We start from the raw sequence: 22,423 nt of genomic DNA on the forward strand, positions 1-22,423 counted from the left end.
ACTATCAGAAGTTAGTGTATTTATGACAGTGTGTGCCGTGTGAGAGACTTATCTACAGCATGATAAGTAATGCTATCTTCTTGGAAGGAGAGGTAATAGTTGGTGACTCCAACATGCTCTCTCTCCTATTTTGCATTAATTTTACTTTAAGTGATACTCTATTAATATTATATGCCAAAAAGTTGAAAAATTACACTCCAGGAGCGTTATCTCACAATCTAATTTTAAAGCATTCTGATATTCGAGTCCTCAAACGTTTCAACAAGTTTAAAAAGAGATGATAGAATTTTGAAATTGATTTCCCTTTCATCTGGAAGGGATTTCAACTATTAGATTGTCTCGCATACAAAAACCACGATATGGGCTCATTCTATTTTGTATTTCAATCCTTCTGTAAAATTAAATTTGCTTCTTTTTTTAAAAAATCAGGTAGCATCCTTCCCAAAAAACCTTTAATCTTGGGCAGTATTTATTAAAACCATCAGGAATCATTTTAATGGTGAGTCACTAGGTTATACTTTAATATGCTTTACATTACAAAACACTAGTAGAGTGATATTTCTTTATTCTTGTGGCTTGTGAAGGAAAGAAAATATAGACTATTTTGCACATTGCTCATTTACCAGTTCTTGGCATTCTAATTTAAGTGTGTGATAATACATGTATAATATAAACTTTGTGAGCCATGGAGATTTTATATTCTTCATTTTCTCTTTTTACCTCTACTTTGTTTCTGTTTCCTGGGCCCTGGTGGTACTGTACAACAGTGCTATCGAGTGCTCTGTGGTGTCCTTTCTACAGAGCTTCAAAGGAAGAATAGACGATATTACGTAGAAAAAAGGAAGCATAAGAACTCATGTTCTTAGGAGCTGTACTCCAGCTAGGGAGTTAGTATTTATATACTTTGTATTTAGATAGAAAATATTCACATTTGTCCCTGTTTTGCTCCGATTAAGTGTTGAGTTGTGGTATTCAGAAAATCAGAGACTTCCTGTAGTAGACTAGAATGCTCATTGATTGGCATATATTTATTTCTAACTATTGGCATTTCATTTATTGCTAACTTAAATTTGGCTGGATTATAGGATTTAAATGTAAGTGGGTATATGGTTTGTGACACTGGCATTTAGTTGCTAACCTGAAATCGTGGTAATATATTTTTGAGGCTTTCATTTATGTTATTACCTTAAGAAAGTAAATTGGCTTTTTTAGTAACTTACATGTCCTTGAAAAAGATTAATTTGTCTTTAAGCCATTTTACGTTCATATAGTTTGAGAGTAATAGTACTTGCCATTGATTGTTCACGACGTGCCAGGCCTTGTCCAGGGCACTTCATACATGTAACTGATGGTGCTGATTCAGAGACAATTGGATGGATGCCTTCTTTGCTCTACTAGTCCCCATCTCGAACTGGGGGAGTTGGGGTAATGCACAAAATGAGGATGGTGATGCTGGGTTTGGAGGCAGATGGTTGGGTCCCAGTGCCCTGTATTTACTGAAATCATCTTCCTGGATGAGTTGGATTAAATAGTATGTAATTTGTGGGATCACTTTCAAGATTCCTGAAGATTCAAAATTATCCTGTCCTAGGTAAGTTGAAGTTGACACCAGGTGGCTCCATGTTCTTTCTGGCATTTGTTTCCATTTGGTTTGTTAAAGCCAATGGACACTTATTTTGTCGTCTATTGACCTGTCGTGAAACCTACATATGAATGCTTTTTCAGCCCCTAAAGCAACCATCATTACCTCTCAGGCTTTGACCTTGCTCTTTGGTTAAGTGAGAAAACCCCCCATAAAGGTTCTCTACTCCATCCATCATTTTGTGGAGTGAGGGGGATTCTGAAGCTTCAGTCTGGACAAAAAGATGTGTGTGTGTAGAATCAAAACAAAGCTGAGGATGCTCCTACCTTGACATACAGGGTGGGGCAAAAGTAGAGTTACAGTTTTTCATATGGAAAATAATACAGTAAATAATACATAATAATATAAGAATAAACTCAATAAATAATAATCTAAGAATAAACTCCATGCTTTGCGTATTCAGAAGCATAAACTTACTTTTGCCCCACCCTGTATGTTTTTATGATTACCAGGGACCAAATTTTATTGCAGCAGTTTTGAAGCTTTAGGTTCTTTTTTACTATTTTTTCTGCCTTTTCTAGTGTTTATAATAGTAAACACATAGTAAAAATTTACATGAAAGGCTCTGTCCTAGATTTGGAGAGGAGGGGAGAAATTTGGAGAGTGTGTTCTAGCCAGTGGTGATCCAGAATTCTGTGGGGCAGTGGAAAGAACACCTGGTGATGTTTGAGGGAAGCAGGTTGGCCAGCCCTGGAGGGAATGATGGGAGAATCTTTTGGGCTCTGGGCACCCAGAGTTTATATAACAGCCAGAATCCCTGGTTCCTTGCTGAGGCTATAATGTTTAAATAGTGATCCTAGCCTGGCTGATGTGGGTCAGTGGTCTACCTATGAACCAGGAGGTCATGGTTTGATTCCCAGTCAGGGCACATGCCCAATTGACAGGCTGTATTCCCAGAAGGGGGTGTGCAGCCAATCAGTGGTTATCTCTCATCATTGATGTTTCTATCTCTCTCTCTCTCTCTGAAATTAATAAAAATACATTAGAAAAAAATAGGGGTCATGTTCCTAATTTGATTCAAAGCCATGGTTGAAAATGTACAGATGTGGCTTAGGAGGCAGCAAGGCAGTAATAAAGAGCAGTTTGTAGCCACTGGGGCTGCATTCGTATGAAGACACCCATGTTGCTGGCCATGGTTCCGTTTGCTAGCATTTTAATTCACTTGAAAACTTTATGATCTAATTGCTAATTGTTTGCTCTTAACAATTATCTCTCTCAAGAGATATATATTTAAAGAAAAAGCTAGTTAAAGGAGACTTGGGAAACTCCCTTAAGTGGGCTCTGAACCCCTGGCCCAGCTACACAGTAGTTTTTCATTCTCCATGGAAGAGCTAAGTGTGAAATAGTACTTCTCAGGTAAGGCATGCCGGCCAAGGTCACTGGTTCCCTTTTTGTTCTCTGCTGATGGAACAGTAGCAACATGTGCACACGCCCAATTTGAAGCCTCAGTGCAGAATTTTTTGCTTACTTAATTATTTGATACTAGAGGCCCGGTGCACGAAATTCATGCATGGGGTGGGGGCTGTCCCTCAGGTTGGCCTGCACCATCTCCAATCCGGGACCCCTCGAGGGATGTCCGACTGATGGACATCCCTCTTGCAATATTGGACCGCTGGCTCCTAACCGCTCGCCTGCCTGCCTGCCTGCCTGATCGCCCCCTAACTACTCTACCTGCTGGCCTGGTCGCTCCCTAACTGCTCCCCTGCCGACCTGCCTGATCGCCCCCTAACTGCCCTCCCCTGCTGGCCTGATCACCCTTCATTGCCTCTGCCTCGGTCCTTGCCACCGTGGCTTTGTCCAGAAGGAAGTCGGACATCCTGAAGATGTCTGGTCTACCTGGTCTAATTAGCATATTACCCTTTTATTAGTATAGATAACCTCTGAATGAAAAGGAAGTTTTAATGGGATTTCACTGAGATCAGTGGCTATAATTAGACTTTAATGTGTGGATCCACAATCTGTCCTCCCTCTGCTCTGAGCAAGGTGACAGAAAGTATGGGCACTCCTCCTTCAGAAACTGCTGGGTAGAACTGTAGTCTGGCAATTTCCCCAGAGGGGCTGTGGCCACTGAGCACTCTTTGTGCCAATGCCAGGGCCCCTTCTCAGGAAGAAGACTGAAAATGATGGAGGTAATAGTGGAATAGGTTTTGATATTTAAATATCAGAGGGAATAAAGAATGGGTGAAGAAACCCATGATTAATCTCCCTTATTGTTTTAACAGTCTGCACCTTTGCAATGAGAAGAATCAGTGTTAGTCAAGTCAAAGAAGAAAGGTGTCCCCAGTTAGGGAGACCCTAAATAAATCTGATGTAATAGAGAAGCCCAATGCTTAGTTCTCTTCCTCCTTTAGCATGCCTATTATTTTTATTTATTTTTTGTTATTTCTCACTTGAGGATATTTTTCCATTGATTTTTAGAGAGAGTAGAAGGGGAGAGACAGAGGAACATCCATGTGAGAGAGACTCATTGATTGGTTTTCTCCCATAACTATGTGCCCTTGACTGGAGACAGGAATCAAACTCGGGATCCTTCAGTCTGAGGGCCGATGCTCTAACCACTGAGCAAAAGCGGCTAGAGCGCCTATTATTTTTAATTTACTAGACTTTTATCCCCAGAAAACTGTGGCCAGTAATATATTTTGCCTCTTTGTAACACAAGGGAGGCAAAACAAGATTGTCTTCTGGACACTTGGACACTCTGAAGGGATGATTTCCAACACAATAGCTTAGAGCACTGATTAATTCTTTGCAACACTATTTACAAAATTTAATGCTTACAGCTAATTCTGCCAGGCATTGTTTTTGTCTTTCATTTGTATTGATGAGGTACTTTTATGCCTTGTTGCTTATAGTGCTGAGTGTAACTTTTATTATTTTACATCTCTTACTGTTATTGTTTGATACTTAGATTTTTATCATGCTTAAGTATGACTAATGAATAAATAAGTAAGGGAATTTTCAACCTAGAGTTACAATGTTATTAAAAATGTGAAGAAAATAAAATCTTAATATTTGGAAATTATTTTATAGTTATATCAGTATTTTGGGGGCAGGGGATGAGGATTGTACACATATATACATATAGTTCACTATTATTGCTGTTACTTTATAATCTTTTAGGAAAGGCTAGAAACCATTATAGAAGAAAAATTTTAGCCTGCCTATGTTCCATGTGTAATCTCAAAGTTTTATAAAATTAATTATATTTTGCCTCTCCCTTCACAATGCTTAGTTAGAAATATAGTCAAGTAGTTGTTCAGGTTCCCTGATCTCCGTAAGATTGCTGTCAGAGCACTCAAGGGAGACAACTCGGGGTGGTGGAGATGGCAGACTCTTGGAGAGCAATATTCTTTGTCTTGAATTCCTCTCAGGCTGCATGTAATCCTGATGGACGTCATTTCCTCGTGTGTAAGGGAAACATTATTTTGTAGTGTTGAAAGGGATACAAGTTCAAGGGTTAGCCAAACTCTGATTCATTGGAGCAATTACTTAACTAACCTGTCTAAATTGCTCTTTTCCCATATGTAAAATGGATATTGTAGCTTCTTTATAGTTGTTATGAAAAATAAATGAAATTAAATATGTAAAGAGCCTTGAAGAGTTGTGGTGGCGACGGGGAGAAAGGTGGTGGGTTAGGATTGTGTTTTCCCTGCATTTTTCTTCCAGAATTCCAGTTTGGGGAATTGACCTTGGCTCAGTGATTGGCCTGTCTGGCATGAGGGAAATCATGTTTCCTGTTCCAGTGATGATGGATCAGTTCAGTGGGTCAATCCTAGTGAAATAGAAGGAAGAGTAGGATTGGTGGAGAAATAGAGGAAAATGCCAGCTTGCCCTAGAAGAGTAGTGGGATGGGCATCTCATGAGGGCAAGGAAGCACTGAAATCTGCAGCCTACAATCATAAGAGGAGCAGACCTAACAAAGTCCATGCTTTGGATACCAGACCAGAGACATGAAAAGGTCTGTTTAAAAATCATAGCCCGGAGAAAGCATGCCAGTGTTTTATTTTCCAAAACTCTGTCAGTAATACCAATGGTCATTGCTATAAGTCCAGAGTTCTTCCTTCCTAAATAAAAGTGTTGTTGTTTTTTTATGCCCATGTTTTTGTATCCCAAAGTTAATAAAAGTGTTTTGATGGCTAATATGAGTACAGATTAAAAAAAAAAACACCCAAAAAACAAAAACAAAAACCCAACCCAACACATCCCATGTTAGAATTCTGGTTCTGTGTGGGGTATTTGTGTCACCTGCCTCTGTGAGCTGTAGTTTCCATACTTGGGGAGAGAGCTTTAACTGGTGCCCCACCAGCTGTAGTGAGGGTGGGGGCGGTAGCTGGAGCAGTCACCTTAGCACCATCCTGTAGCACTGAATGCATTTTAAAAAGTGATTCATTGTGGGTCATTTCTAAACCTAGGAACTCCATGATATTAACTTGGGGAAGCCAGCGGAGTTCAGGCTTGAGGTGCTGAGAAGCAGTGGCCGTGGGGACAGTATTTGCAGGATACGTGCTAACAGCAGGCTGGACAGATGGATTGCTTTATATATTTCTACTGATTTCTCACATCCATTCACTTTTACTTTCCACCATAATGAGGGCAGCATGGAAAGAAATGACATCAACTAACAGTGTCTGGGGTTCTGTGTGCCAGATTGCTGAGGCGAGGAATTTGAAGGAGCTGTTGCTTTTGTCTTCAAAAAACATATTCTAGCTCTTGGGCCTTCATGTTGAGTTTGAAAGACCATGTGTTGTAAATTCCTGGAAAGAAAATCATCATGGGTGTTAGAGATTCCTGTTAAGTTTGACTCTAGTCCACACATGGCTTTTACATGCTCCAGGTTTTTATTCGAAAAAAGTAGGTAGTTTCCAGCAACTTCTTAATTTTCATAAAGGACATTTTAAAAGATCTACTGATAATTTTCACCGATTCTTGGTAGAGTATTCCCAGTTCTCAGGAATGTGTATTTTGTATTGTTCTTTAATTTTAAGTATTAAATTTTTTTTAAAAATTGGATTGTTATGATGATTATTAAAGTGTATGAAAACATGTTTCTTTGCTGGTAAATACAATTGAAAAATTGTTCAAACTTCAGTGTTATTAAAAGTAATAGTGAAGAATTTCTTTTTTGTATTGTATTAGTAAATATAAAAGGGAAGTCCATTGAACATGAGAATGTAATTGGTAGACTGGGCACTCTGCCCTTCTGTTGGTTTTAGGATGCCAACATAAGCATCCTAAAAAGCAGGTAGGTAGTATGTATTAATACTCCTCAACATCTTCATGCCCTTTCACCCATTTCTTAACACTCCTAGGAAGTACTAGTAGTCAGAAATAAAGACAAAAGTTCATTTACAGAGGTGATTGTTATGGTGCTGGTTTTATCAGCAAAAATTGAATTATAACTAAAATGCCAAATGATATGGGAATCATTGTTCTAGAATACTTTTAATTTTACAGAAAATTATTTGAAATGAAATCACTATGGTTTTTTATATTACTACCCAAATACCAGTTGTTCAAATGTATAAAAATAAAATAAATAATATATGCCCATGATTTAAAAAAATTAGAGTACAGAAAAATATTTAATGACACCTCTTCCAATCCCTTCCTCAAAGGTAAAACCTGTTGACAACTCCTTGTATATCCCTTCAAAAATATCTACATGCCTATATCTTTTTTAAAAATCAACACAAAGATGATCAGTATTGAACACATTGTTTTCCAATGTCTTTCCTTTTAACCTCATTTCTTTTAACATATCTTGTATTTATGGCAAGTAAATCATTTTTAGAGTATAGATGTTTTATTAGAAAAATCTTCTCACTTATCCCAATAGAGTATGACAGATGGTTTGCAGTGGATTTTTTTCTGAGGGGCATCATAGAATCACAGCAGTGCATAAGAGTTCATTGCACAGATCTTGTTAACAAATCAGGACTTTGAAAATGAATGCCTTAGTTTATTGCTCTCTTTTCATTCCCTTCATGCAAAGCAGATGGCTATGTAGACCTGGTGCACTTGCACGTTTCCAGTTCTGTCTTTATTGATGGGCCCTGCCTGCACCTGCCATCTCAGCTTATTCTACCACAGTTAATACTGGAAGATAGTTAATGCCATCATAGTTCTCTGTTTTACTGAGTGACAGCATTTGGAGCTCCGCCCTCATATTTGAAGAATTGGATTGGTCAAATACACTTTAATAAGTTTGTTCTAATTTCATTTCTCTGGCCTCATAAAGGATTATCCCAGTGAATTTGAAAGACATGACAGGAAAAAGTAACGAAATGACTTTCTCAACAGTTCTGTGATAATGGGAAATTGAAATAGGAATGGCACAAAGGGGAGATAAAACTCAGCCTGGTTTCTAAATATACACATAGGCAAGGAAGGCTACATAAAATAATAAAATACGAACTGCAATAATCATAAAGGGTACTCTAGATTTAAAGCACGTACATGAAGTAAAACAATCAGGAAATTATTGCCCATTGTTGTAAGGGAACAGATGGTGTTTAAAATACCTTTTAATTTTATGTCATTCTTAAAATCAAACAACCAAAGAAAATATACCATCTATATTTAAAAAGTTAAATGCATATTTTTCTATTTTGGGGAGAATGCTAGAGTAGAGTTAAAGAACAAATGCAGCATGAATCTGCCAGTAAAGACACATGTTGGAGGCTGTTTTGCAGGGGATGAAGGGCAGATGAAGGAAAAGATTACTGAGAAAGTGTTCCAAACCTGCTTAGCTCCTATGTGAGACTTCTCTATTACATATTTCTCCCCTAAGTGGTCTAGTGAGTGACTTGATATTGAACGTTTAAATTCTGAAATGTCTAGGTTATGTCTCTAAAACTGCATCCATTTCAGTACATGGCCATAATTTTTAGAAAATGTGATTTAATGCTTTAGTATTTCACATTTGATTAGAGAGAATGTTAGGTTTTTCTGAATTTTGTGCTGTGTAAACTGGCCTTCAGAATTAATGCTGAATCCTAAGCCCTAAAATGTTTAGTTTGAGTAAGCCTGACCAAGACTTCTTAATATATAAACTTTTGTTCTCAGATTTGTACATAGGTTTATGCTGCAGCAGTAGATCTTAAAAGGTGTTTCTGTTGTGTAGGCTCCTTATCAATTCGTGGTGCTTTCCCCCGCCTAATCAGTATATAGATGTGTGCTGGTGTTACTGAGATGGAAGGAGTCTGTGGCAGAGCTTAAGCAGTCTGACTGATTCAGCCATTCTGTACTGAGTTTAAAATGTTGGTGCTGAGCACAGATTCTTGTTCAGTTCCTGTTGCCACATTGCTTTGTGTTCACATTGGTGATCCTGCCAGTCAGAGCAGCCTATGTGACAATGAAGAGAAAGAATTGGAGGTTCAAATCCATACTTCAGAGTATCTACTCTTTGAGTTGTGCAATGGAGATCTGAAGACCATATTTCAAATCTGGTCTGATGCAATTATCAAGGAAATTGGGATGATGTAATTCACTGTGTTTTCAAAGAAACATTTCCAGGTGGGGAAATTTACAGGCCTAGAATTTCAATGGTTGTATGTAGAGTTTAGCTTTATTGGATTGATATAATGATATAATTAGTTTGTGTTGATTTCATTTTAAGAGAGCCTCCCCCTTTCTCTCCCCCCCCTCCCCAATTTATCTTCCTCATTTACTATCTGGAACCAATTGACACGATAGCAGATTGAATCACATGTATTTTCTTGGTCTTTATAATTATTAAACTTTGAAGGAAATGTATGGAAAACTCCATAGGATAAAGGAAAACAGACACCACTATGGAAGAAATTGTCTTCAGTGGATGTCTTGTGTCCCGCTCGCACCTTTCTGTTTCCTCAATCACTTAGTAAAGTCTGCCCCTCAGTGGGTAGATTAGTGGTTCTGGACCTTTGTCTTCAGTGAGTTCATCTCTGAAGCAGGAGGCCAGGGTCCACTAATCAGTGCTTACCAAATTTTCTGACTGTCTTTTAGTTTAATTCAACTTCTATTAATTGCCCTCTGTCCAGTGGCCTGTGATTAGGCTTTTGGGTGAGGCCCTTGTCTTGTGTTTTAGTTATTCCAAATACTGTGGGACCATAGAGAGCCTATTTGATGAGATCTTAGACCCACTTTCCTAAGTCAGGCTTTCTGTCATACTTATTTTTTAAAAATTGGAATATTATCAAACATATAGTCAGGCTTACTCAAACTAAACATTTTAGGGCTTAGGATTCAGCATTAATTCTTATATGTTACTATTTTTGAATATTTTCTTTTACCACTTCACAGCCCTCAAAAACATTATTTGAAATTGCTGAATATTTCATCCTAAGAATGAATCCCAATTTAACTAATATATTGTTATGAAGGTTGTTTACAAATTTCAGTATTATCAATTACACTACAGTAAAGAGCTTTATGCATAAATTACTGTCCAACTTTTTTTTTCCTTAAGGGATCATATGTTAGAAGGCTAATTATTGAGTCAAATAGTATTTGGAGACAAGTCAGATTGTTTCCAGTATTTCTACTCACATAAGTAACATGAAAATGATGTCTGATAACATTGAGATTGTTATGAAAAGAATTATTCTTTTTTAAATAAAAAGGTTTAATCCTGTTTTTTTAAATCACTAGGATATTTGAACAATTATAATAGCCTATATTTTTCTACTCATATTTTAGTATTTTAAAATATTTCATTATGAATTAAGGATATGGACTTCGGCTCTATTTTCCACAAATATCATTCCCAGTTTGTGTGCTTTTCCATTGTATTGGAGGTTTTTTTTGTTTTGTTTGTTTGTTGTTTTTTTACACAGAAATCAGTGTTTGCTTATGGCCCTAGGATTGAGCCTCTCTTTCTCTTTCTTTTTAGATGCCACTTGTTTACCCACCTGGGCTTCCTTTCCTCTGTGCATGACTGTGGAACATGCATAGCCTTCCCAGTTCCCACTCTGTTCCTGCAGCAAGTTACAGATGTCCTGTTTGTCTTAAGACTTATACTGCTAGAAACTGCAGGGAAGTGGGATTGAGAGTCATCTTTTGTGGGAGGTGCAGAGGTTCCAGGTGGGAGTATGTCCTGTCTGTTTCATAATGTCACAGGTCATCTTTCTCCTGGTTCCTTTGTTCATGCAGTTGGGTAAGGAGGTCGTTGCTATTTCCAGGCTCTCAACCTACATTTTCAGCCCACTTCTTATCCTTTTATGTTTCAGCTTGGCTGGACTGCTCTCTGTTCCCTGACCGGTGCGATTCAGTGGTTGGAGCATTGGTCTTGGGTTTGATTCCTGGTCAAGGGCATACACCTGGGTTGCAAGTTCGATCCCTTGACCCGATTAGGGTCCATGTGGGAGGCAACCAATCGATGTGTTTCTCTCACATCAATGTTTCTCTCTCTCCCCCTCCCCCAGCTCCCTTCCTCCCTTTTCACTCTCTCTAAAAAATCAATGGAAAAAATATCCTTTGTTGAGGATTAACAAAAAAAAGTCTTTGATAAAGCTTGTAGAAAATATATCTACTAGTATGTATTCCATGAAACCTTTCTTGGAGCTATGTATCTTTCTTAGGAAGCTATAGTCTATTAATTGTGTCTGCCATCTCTGTCCTCTGGTCCTGCCTCTTTTTTTGTTTTGTTAATCCTCACCCAAGGATATTTTTCCATTGATCTTTTTCTATTAAAAAAATATATTTTATATTTGAAGATTTTTAAAAAAATTATTTTATGTACAAAGAGATAGCATTCTGTCATAAGGTAGATGTCTTGAACTACCCATTTATGGAAGTTCACTTAGTCCAACTTAAACCTTTTGTGTTTCGTGTACTGACGGAAATACTGGCGGCACATGTTGAGGCCGTACTTCCAGATCAGATCGTGGTGGTTTGAGCAGACATGGCAAGAACGAGAACCCTGGCCAAATTTCCTTGGATGGCTCCAGTAGAGTTGCTGGTGACCCATCTTGCTCACTCTGTAGCAATGAGGCTAAAAAAAAAAGGCTAAAAAAATATATTTTTATTAATGCCAGAGAGAAAGGGGGTGGCGGGAGAGAGAATCATTCATCGGCTGCTTCCTGCCCTGACCGGGAATCCAACCACAACCTCCTGGTTTATAGGTCAATGCTCAATCACTGAGCCACACCAGGCTGGGCTTTCCATTGTTTTTTTAGAGAGAGTGGAAGAGAGGGGGAGAGAGAGAGAGAGAGAGAGAGAGAGAGAGAGAGCCATTGATGTGAGACACATTGATTGGTTGCCTCCCATAGGAGCCCCTGAGCTTGCAACTGCAGTAGGTGCCCTTGACCAGAATTGAACCTGGAACTCCTCAGTCCATGGGCTGATGCTCTATCCACTGAGCCAAACAAGCTAGGGCTGGACCTGCCTCTTTTGAAAGGATGATTTCTTTGTACTCATTTTCACAGAGCAAGACAAGCTATCATGATAACCCAAGGGATCAAGAGAAAGTGTTTCTTTGCCTGCCATTCCTGGAGGCTGTAACCGTGAAACCAAGTGTCTTGACTTGAACTGAACTGGGAAGGCAAAGAATGAGGCAACTACAGTCTTGGGGAAAATAGAAGGGCACAGAGGGAAATGGGTATTCAACAGAAAGTCAAGACACAACTATAGGCTAAATATTCATTCACTCATAAGCTATACATTTAACAGAGGATGATGGATTCTTTGGGACTGGCAGTTTGCAAGGTGGGGAAACTTATTAAAGATCACTTCCAATCTTTGGATCTGTGGCTTTACAAATCATGTGTGTGGAGATGTGCAGACAGTAGAGTGCATGCTTCAGTAAATTTAGCAGCAAGGAGCCTGATGACAGCTTGAGTGTTTGTGACTATGCTGCTCATTAATAAACCTTCAGAGGAAATTTATAGCTCAGTGAAAGGAGGACAAAGCCAGCCCATTTTATGCCATTTGTATGATATGGTTTAAGCCTACAGCAGAACTGATCACTGGAGTTGTATGGATTACTGAACAAAGATGAGCAAGGTTGAACTTCAAGGAAATGTGCTATTTATAGAGTTGTTTGTATTTTCAGTTGGGGATTTTAACTGTATAAAATAAAAGAGTCATAATGTGGAAAGATCAATGGGATGCTAAGTGGTGAGAGTGTTATTCTGAGGGTTACTAGCTATTTTTATGAGCATTTGATAGTTCTTTAATGTAAGGTAAATTTTTTTAAATAGTCAAAAACATATGAATACTCAGATAATGTTTTTCATGAATATATGATGCGCATCTTCTCTCTGTATAGATGCAGCTTTTGGTTTTTAAAGATTGCTTTTTTAGTCACTAAAAAGAATTGAGTCCACAACTGGAGATTTAAGTTTAAAAATCACATTGCTTCTAAATGTTAGTGTGACAAAAATAAAACTGTACTGCACAGTATTTGTTTATTTACACTTATATATTTTATGGAAACATGTCAATTTATGATATAGATCAATAATTCTAGAAATTATTCTTGTGGACAATTTCAAGCAAGGATATTTATAACATCCCTTCCCTTGTTTCAGATGTGAAAATATGGTTACTAGCAGTAGAGGATTGATGGGATAAAATTGTAGAACATCTCTACTGTACAGCTATTAAAAACAATGGGGTCAATCCATCTGAACTGATGTGACAACATCTCTAAAATAAATGAAGTAAAAATAAAAAAAGCTAATTAAGGAATGCCATGTATAGTGTGAAGCTGTGATTAAAAAAAATCTTAAAAAATATGTAAACAGAAAAAGAAATGAAAGGATACCTACTTAATTATGATGGCCTGTGGTCAGTGGAATGAATTTGAGGCGCATAAAGCTGGGACCCTCATCTTGTATATATTTTACTTCTGTGTTGTTGGAATTCTTTTTTACAAGATTGTTTTCTTGTATTATTTTGTGCTATTTGAAAAATATTCAATGAAATTATTTTTATAGTTCTTAAAAGTATATTTATATAGAGAGCTCTAAACTAATGTTTAAGTGTGTCTTATAAGCACATGGTAGAGATATTCTGTAATCCATGTACTTACAGATATTTAGCTTATAACCAGAATTTCACTGTGGGTGAGGAGGATAGTAAATGTGTCTGTACATGCTCATAGTACTTTTAAAGCATTTAAACTTTATTCTAGACTTACTAATTGATCTCTAAGTAAGGTAACATTTCTCATGGATTCTAAAATGGCAAAAAGCATCATTGACTCCTATTATTTAAATAATTGTTGAAAGAATTAAAGTTTGCTTAGAAACTATTTTCAGATAGAATATAATGTTCTGTATGTATTGTAGTAAAAAAAAGTCTGAAATTGCATATTAGCTTTTGCTAAAACATGTAGTACATATGTGTGTATCATTCCCACATAATCAAAATTGTATTGCAGGCTATGGTGCTTAAATATTAATGTATTTCATTACTTTTGTTCTCAAATTAAATATTTATGGACAATGTGTATTTTTCACCAGCAGAGGGCAGTGGCTCATTACATTTTTTTCAAAGTCCTTTAGGAGTGGGTTTTCCTTATAGCATTTGACCTAATTTGACATTTGAGTCGGAGATATTTGCTGACTCTAAATTTGTAATTGATATTTTTATATAGAAGAAAATATGATAAAAGGAATGTAACTGAATGCAATAAGAAATATTTTTACTATTGTTTATATTCCTTCTAGATTGATTAAAATAAGTGCTCATTTTATGTATAGGAAGTATGTGCATTTAGCCTAAAATGTAATCAAATTCAAGTGTTTCTTTTCTTTTGTGAAATGAGGTTATAATTTGCCCAAACCTATTGCCAACTGTGTGTGGTCTCTGCATGTTGTATAGTATAGTGTATAGTGTATAGTGTATAGTGTAGTTGCTGTGCAAAGGGGAAGCATTAATGCACATACAAACACACAGCACAAATATAAAATAAATTTTTTTGTGAACACTTACAAGCTGACAAGTAGCAATATCTTAGGTAATTAATGTAGATTAGTTGAATGGCATGCAATAAATTTGCCTCTTCTTTCTCTCATGAAGTGCTGACATTTATTAAACTTCGAAAAGCAATTTGGGATCCACATTTTCTCAAACTGTGCCATGGCAGTGACCTACAGTGCAGTGCATTCCTGCTTTTATCTTGCTTCCCAGATCTGTCCCAGGAACTAGTTAAAAACCAACTTAATTATGCTCCTTGTTCTGTGATTACACCTTTGGGAGGTGCAGACCCAGTATCCTGTCAAACGGCAGCTATCATTTAAACACATGCAACCACGCCATGTTACCTGTCCTTCAGAATAGACTGTGGAGGTACCCACTGTGGGGATGCATTCTTATCATCTGGGTTCTGAGGGGTGTCAAATAGGTGAAAATATTTATCCTTTGGTTTTCATTGGAGTTGTGTCCAGAAGATCCTAAAGGACTGTAGTTCTGAGATAAATTTTTTTTTCCAAGTCATTAGAGACAGAAACTGTACTTCTGGGAGAAAGGTTCAAGTCCTGAGAACCCTTTTCTAAAGTATCTCTTAGTTTTTGTGTACTGAGCCCTTTTTAAAAATATATATATATATTTATTGATTTCAGAAAGGAAGGGAGAGAGAGATAGAAACATCAGTGATGAAAGAGAATCATTGATCAACATGCCTCCTGCACACCCCACACTGGGGACCAAGCCTGCAACGCGGGCATGTGACCTTAACCGGAATTGAACCTGGGACCCTTCAGTCCGCAGGCCAACACTTTATCCATTGAGCCAAACCAGCTAGGGCTGAGCCCTTTCTTTTTAAAATAAAGCAAGAACATGAAACATTTTGAAAATGCAGAATCCTACTTGAGAGTATTTTTAAGTAAAAGATTGTAATTCTTTAAGTTGCCGGATATGTACATGCACAGTAGAAGTGTTTGATTTTAGTCCAGTTCTAACTCTGTGGTTGTGGAAGGGTGTCCTTGATTTTGTGGCTGTGGCTAATAGAGCTGTACAGGTGCATACATATGCAGATGGGATTGGGGACAGAGAGCTGCAAAGATCATCACTTGCCCTCTCTAATATGGGCCCAAGAGGCTGGAGAAAGCAACATGTTCCTTTACTCCTACAGATCATTAATCTGGATGTGTTATGACTGACGAATTTAGCACTTCAGTGGCGTTGGTGTGTATTGAGGATAGAAATTTAATTTTATAACTCAACCTATTTAGTAGTGGCTGTGAAAAATCACCAGAGATGTAGATAGATCTTTGCTATTGTCCGATGTTTCAAAGATACCTTCTGTTTTTTAAAAAAATATTTATTTATATTTTATATATTGATTTTTGAGAGAGAGAGAGAGGATAGAGAGGGAGGTTTGTTGTATCCCTTATTTATTCATTTATTGGTTGATTCTTGTATGTACCCTGACCGGGGATTGAACCTACAATCTCGGCATATTGGGATGATGTGCTAACCTACTGGCCTATCGGGCCAGGGCAAAGATTTCTTCTATTCCTGTCTCTAAAGTGATAGAATGCTTTTTATTAAAAAACAACAACAATAGCCGGATAGCTCAGTTGGTTAGAGCGTTGATCAGTGTTGCTAATTCCATGCAAACCTAGAGGATGTTCAGGCCACCAGCCTTAGAAATAAGAGCGCCCTGTGACTCTGCATTCTGCAACTGGGAGTTTGTTCTGTGGAAAAAAATGAGAAACTCACACCAGATATGTTTATTTGGATAATCTGCAGAGTTGATTATGAAACTGAAAAACTGGTAGCAAGTAAATGTCCAACGTTGAGGGAAGGTTGAATAAATTATGGTACATATACCCATCCACAATATGCTAATGAGCATGATAAATGAATGGATGTGTATTTATTGATACAAACAGACATTTATAATACACTGTCAAGGATTAAAACCAGATTACAAAAACAGGATATTTTCATTTTTATGTTTGAAAGTACATATGTATTGTAAATTATAGAAAGGTATTCATTAATTTGTAACATTGTCATGGTCAAGGCTGTAATTTTCTTTATTACATTTCTACAGCAACCAATTATTACATATGCAATTAAAAATATTGAAAGCTTGTTTTTATAAAGAATGGTCTCTGTGTTTTGCAGGTAAATATAAATTTCAAAGTATTGAATTTACTTAAAATTCAGTATATGTCTATTGGTGAATGCATTTTAAATGGAGGTAAAAAGACAAGAATAGTAGCTTAGGAAAATATCCAAGATGAGAAAACTGATAGATTAGGGTTTACTAGTACATACTTTGCTAGATTTGAGGCTTTGAAAAGTTACTTGTTTTTAGCTTCCAACAGGAGTATAAATACCAATAATCCCAGAGTGTGTATAACCATATCTAATATTTATAGTGATGATTGTGAGCTATTAAGCTAATTAATGATTTTGATGTATTGCATAACATGATTAAGAAAGTAAGCAAGTATATTAGTGAATGTTAGAATTAACAGCATCAAATAGCTACAATTCATGCCCACCCTTCTCATGGTACATTGCATTTCTTACATTAGATAAATCATGCCTGTTTAATAATGTTAGACATTGTATAAAAATATTCTTACTTTAGATAAATCATGCCTGTTTAATAATGTTAGGCATTGTATAAAAATATTCTTACTTCAAACAATAGGAGGCATTTGACTAATCTCCTGGATCACTAAAATAATTTATTTTATCTGGAATCTTAATTAAAATTTCTTGGTTGTGGAGACTTCTTTGAAAGGTGTATTTATGAATCTGTGTAGGATTCAGGCTGCCTCAGGTCCTGTGTAGGATTCATAGGGACTGAGGGAGGAAGGTGGGAGGGGCTGGACACTACCTCCTAAGAGGGGGGACCCTCTGTGACATGAGTAAGGTAGAAACCTGGTCCTGAAATTCCTTGCTCACCAATTCCTGACTCAATGTTTCTCTCAGGTGGTTGGGACAGAATGGGCAGGTGGAAGGTGACCTCTGGGAATAGGTTTCCCAAGGTGCAGGCAGAGCCAGGGAGGGGCCCACACAGTGTTCTCCTATGACCTCTCAGCCTCATTCCTTCTCCCACCCTCTCTACCCCAACTCTTCCCTTCCTGCTCCCCTGCACTTCCCTACAGCCCTCTTCTGGGAATTGTGCTGCTCCTTCCCAGCCTATTGAACCCTGTGTGCTTTGGGTCTCACCTGTGCTATTGCTTCTTGGCGGCAGAATTCCTGACCCCAGGTTAATAGACCATATCTGCCTTCCTGGTTTAGTCTGCAGATTCCAGGTATAGGAAGTGCTTGCCTTCCTCACAGTGCCCCTGTGAACTGCTGTTCTCTGAGGCAGAGTTGTAGGTGCCTATACAGTCCTGGAGTTCACTGTAGAAGGATCACAAGTACTTTGGCCAAACACAGTGGATCAAAACAGAAATATACTTTAATGTATGTGCATGAAATAGTTGAAGGTACAGAAAACCCACGGACACAGCTGGTTACTTTTCTGTCTGAAGGGTAACCTTTTCCATAGTGTGTGGTGAGAGAGAATGTGTATATGCACAGCTTTGTGTGTTAACTAATTTTTGTTTTGTTGTGGTCCATAGGAATTGCTGCTTAGACAAGGACTGGATTCTAAGCAGATGGCATGTGTCAGACTCCTCTGATCCACAGGTTGCTCTCAGATAGGTGTGTGTACTCCCTTATGAGTTATGATGGGATTTCCCCCCTTTCTTTTTGTACTAACTTCGATGTAGAAATAAGAATGAAAGGATGCATTTCCTCATCATCAACATTTCTACTATTGATGTTTCAATAATTGTGGTATTCTATTCTTGGAGGTTTTTTTTTTTTCATTTGGTAACTTTTCTATGTTGTTGCAAATCAGTGGATATTTTCAGCATGTTGAGAAATTTAACAAAACAAAAATAAAAAGCGAACAAAATACTGGCAGTTTCAGTCCTGAAAAGAAATGAGATATAACCTTATTTCAGTAATGACAGTTCACTTCTGTAGTTTCAAATAAACAAGTAAACAAAATACCAACATGTATACTAGGAAAAGAAAATGATCAGATTTCTTTCGGGTAATATAACTCTTTCAAAATTAGTCACCCAGGGATGTGAATTGAAAAATAAAAATTCTTGCACAAAAATGTTTCCCTAGTATTAAAATTTAAATTGATTTAAAACTTAGAGAAATATTTAGGTATTGTGAAGCATGTGGTGAAACAAACATATTTCTTATATTGCAGTGCAACACTTGTGGAATCTATTGCACTGTCTTGGGCTTAAAGTTTGCAAAATGGATTTTTACTAGTATGAAGTATATCCTTCTTTACTCCATGCCAGTGCCAGCTGGGGAAGAGTGCATGTCACATACAGAGTGCTTCTTCAGTGGGATTGGTGAGAGGCAGGTAAAGGAATGTTACTTGGCCCCTCTTGGAGGTGTGGATGGGTAGACATCACTTTCTCCACATGCCCCGTGGGTGGGTTTGGGCAGAGGCCCCTTGTTAGGGGGTGCTGTCTCAGTTCCACAGGATTCCCTGCCTGGTTGCCTTCCTCCCTTCCTTCCTTCCTTTCTTCCTCCCTCCCTCCCTCCCTCCCTCCCTCCCTCCCTCCCTCCCTCCCTCCCTCCCTCCCTCCCTTCCTTCCTTCCTTCCTTCCTTCCTTCCTTCCTTCCCTTTATTCTCTTCCTGTTTGTTTGTTTTTTGTTAATACTCACCCGAGGATATTTTCCCATCATTGATTTTTAGAGAGAGTGGAAGGGAGGGGGAGAGACACAGAGAGAGAAACATTGATGTGAGAGACACATTGATTGGTTTCTTCTCGCACGCAACCTGACTGGGGCCAGCGATCAACCTGCAACCAAAGTACATGCCTTTGACCAGGAATCGAACCTGGGACCCTTCAGTCCATGGGCTGATGCTCTATCCACTGAGCAAAATTGGCCAGGGCTATTCCTTTCCTTTTTATCAGTGAAATTAGCACTTGGGAAAAATAGGACAGCTTTAACTTAATTCTGATAATACATATAAGCAGAATTGAAAATTCTCAGATGAAAATTCATGTAGTTGCTATTAAAATCAAACAGCTGTATTTGACATCCCCTGAGGCCAGCTGATATCAGAGTTTCTGATATTTTATGCAATTTTAATTGAAACATAGTGCTGTCAATGTCGAAGAAAAAGATAGCATGATAGATGTATACAGGTAGTAAATCGAGGGTCAGGATGCTAAGAATTCTTTTAGGAACAGCCACACTTTCTGCTTTTCCATTTGAATTTTGTTCCATTGTCCTTATTTGCAGTTTGATTCCAGTTCTGATCTTTTCTACAACAATTCTTATTTTTCCATTCTAAATGGAATTGTCAAAGACAGTGACTAAAGAGTACATCACTTCCTGGACAGTTATAAACATTCTGAATGCACCTAGAATGATAGAATCTTTTTATTAGATGCTTTTTTGTTTAGAAAATTTATAAACTTTCTTTACTGCTTCTAAGATACGTCATCTTATTAATTTGGTAGGAGGCATGATGCCTTATTTTTTCTCCTAGTAGAAACATGCAAGAAGTACATTATCTGTTCCTGCTATTTAGATTATGCAAAATGACTGTTCTCTCCTCTGCCTAGGAGCCTTTGTCTTAGGGTCACATTTCCCTGAGGGGTTAAGCTGTTGCATGGGAAAAGGGATAGGAAACAAGAGAAATTGACCTTCCCCTGAAGCAATCATGTTCCAAATATTCTCTTCTAACTACCACCTTGATGAAGAATTGGAACTGCCACTTTGAGGTTAAATTCCCTTATAATTTCAGAAGACAGAAAATGATTGCTACACCTAGTCATTAAGAGGACATTGTCCTCATTGTGCTTAATACTTTAGGCTATTCCATTGTTAAGATTTGATTGTTTTTTAACCCTTTAGAAAGAGAACAACAGTATGGGAAAAAATTTCCTCTGTCCCAGGAATAAGGAGATTTCTTGGCTTTGTTTTTCTTCCTGGAACCTTACTGTAGCTTATATCTTGATAGGTATACACTGTGTTGAAGATATAGCTCTTGAAGAAAAAGGAAAGGGCCAGTTACTCATGTTCGGTTTCCATTGTAGGCTATCTGTTAACAGAGTTAATATTAACAGCTTGTGGTAAAGGAAGGACCTATTCTGGGTGTGAGAAATACACAGAGATAATTTGGTAGTACTTGAACATAAACAGCCTGGACTTTTATCACTGATTAATGCTGGGATTAATGTACAAGGTAATATGGGAATACAGAATGGGGTGAGTTTAATTCCAACATGGCAGGGATCTGAAACATATTTTGAGAGAGCTGATATTTGGGCTAAGATTGGATGGGATTTTGCAAGTCTTGGTGGTTAGGAAGTATGTATCTGAAAGAGAATCAGCAGCTTGAGTAAAGTAATGTCGGCAGGATGTGGTAGGATGTTTTTGACAATTGACTCTGTGTAGTTTGAAATACAGTACAGTTAGAATGGTGGGGAGAGCCAAGCTATGAAATACCTTGAGTGTTGTATGAAGGAATTTGGACCATTTTTTTTTCTGTGTGATGGGGAGTTATTGAACATTTTTAAAGAAGAGATCCAATATAAACTCTTTATAAAATATAGTGGTGAAAATAAATAATAGGCAAGTTTATAATTTAATAGCATATTTCATTCACATTTAATTACTACTATAAATAATTTCCCCCAGTTTCAACCTGAACTTCTAATTTGTAGTAACAAGATACCTTTACTAATTATTGTATGGCCATAGATGTGCCATTTTATGTATTTATTACTTAAATTTTTATAGCATTTATTGAGGTGACATTAGTTATTTAAATTATAGGTTTAAAGTGTACAATTCTATAATATAGCATCTGTATATTGTAATGTGTGTTCACATCCCAAGTTCAGTCTCTTTCCATCACCATTTATCTCCCCTTTACCTTCCTTTACTTCCACCCTATCCCCCTTTTCCCTCTTGTAACCACCATACTGTTGTCTGTGACTATGAGGGTTTTTCTTTCTTTTTTTTTCTTAATCCCTTCACCTTCTCCCTCCCGCACCAGGCCCTCTGACAGCTGTCAGTCTGTTTTCTGTATCTATGAGTCTATTTCTTTTTAAAAAAATTTTGTTCATTACATCCCAAATATAAGTATTGAATGTTGCATGTCTATTAAGAGGCTCGTATCTTCTAAAATAAGCCTCACTTTAAATATTCTTACCCAGGTGCACAAATGCTACATGATTATTGTTTAGCCAGTGCCCACCATCTCCAGACACAGATACTTCTCCCCTCTCTGACTTCTTCTACCACCCCTTTCTGCTGCTTGCCCACTGAGCTCCAAAACTCAGCCCCTGGCTTCAGCCCCAAGGCCCCTGGACTCCCCTGTCACTCTGCTGGAAATGGTCCCTCCTCCCCATCTGTATGGCTTCTTCCCTGAAGTATTTGCTTAGATATTATCTTTTCACCTTTTATTCATTTAAATTGGAGCCTTCTCCATAATTCCTATTCTCCCTTCCAGTGTTTATTTCTTCATAACACCTATTATTTGACATGCTCTTTTGCTTATTTATTTATTTTTATCTCTTTTCCCCAACTTGAATATAAGCTCTCTGAAAGTAGAAATTTTTGTCTAATTCACACCTGTATTCCCCAGTACCTCACACTGTAACTTGTAAATAGTAGGTACTTAATAGTTACCGAATGACTACAGTGACAAAATGAAGGATGTACACTTTAACCTGCCACAGTTTAGCCCAGTTTCAGCTGATGCTGGTAAATTTTGGGAAATTTCTATCCAATCTCCACTTGCACTTTTTGTTTTATAACCAACACTCAACATTTCTTATTTCTTTCGCCTTC

The 22,423-nt window shown here is 37.6% G+C and overlaps 2 protein-coding genes across 5 annotated transcripts in view; one reads left to right on the top strand and one right to left on the bottom strand.

Moving 5' to 3' along the window:
• Nucleotides 1-22,423, top strand: part of KDM4C (lysine demethylase 4C) — a 282,134-nt gene that overhangs the window by 59,353 nt on the left and 200,358 nt on the right. The window lies entirely within an intron of this gene.
• LOC111828230 (40S ribosomal protein S29-like) lies at nucleotides 11,351-11,620 on the bottom strand. The gene has a single exon (XM_023763879.1). The coding sequence runs from the start codon at nucleotides 11,589-11,591 to the stop codon at nucleotides 11,424-11,426; it is 168 nt and encodes a 55-aa protein (XP_023619647.1). The 5' UTR covers nucleotides 11,592-11,620; the 3' UTR covers nucleotides 11,351-11,423.

The sequence above is a fragment of the Myotis lucifugus genome, unplaced genomic scaffold (genome assembly GCF_000147115.1).
Source record: "Myotis lucifugus unplaced genomic scaffold, Myoluc2.0 scaffold_305, whole genome shotgun sequence".
NCBI classification, from domain to species: Eukaryota; Metazoa; Chordata; class Mammalia; order Chiroptera; family Vespertilionidae; genus Myotis; species Myotis lucifugus.

Excerpts from the sequence above, each read along its gene's own strand:
- LOC111828230 (XM_023763879.1), bottom strand. The coding sequence starts at position 11,591 with ATGGGTCACCAGCAACTCTACTGGAGCCATCCAAGGAAATTTGGCCAG.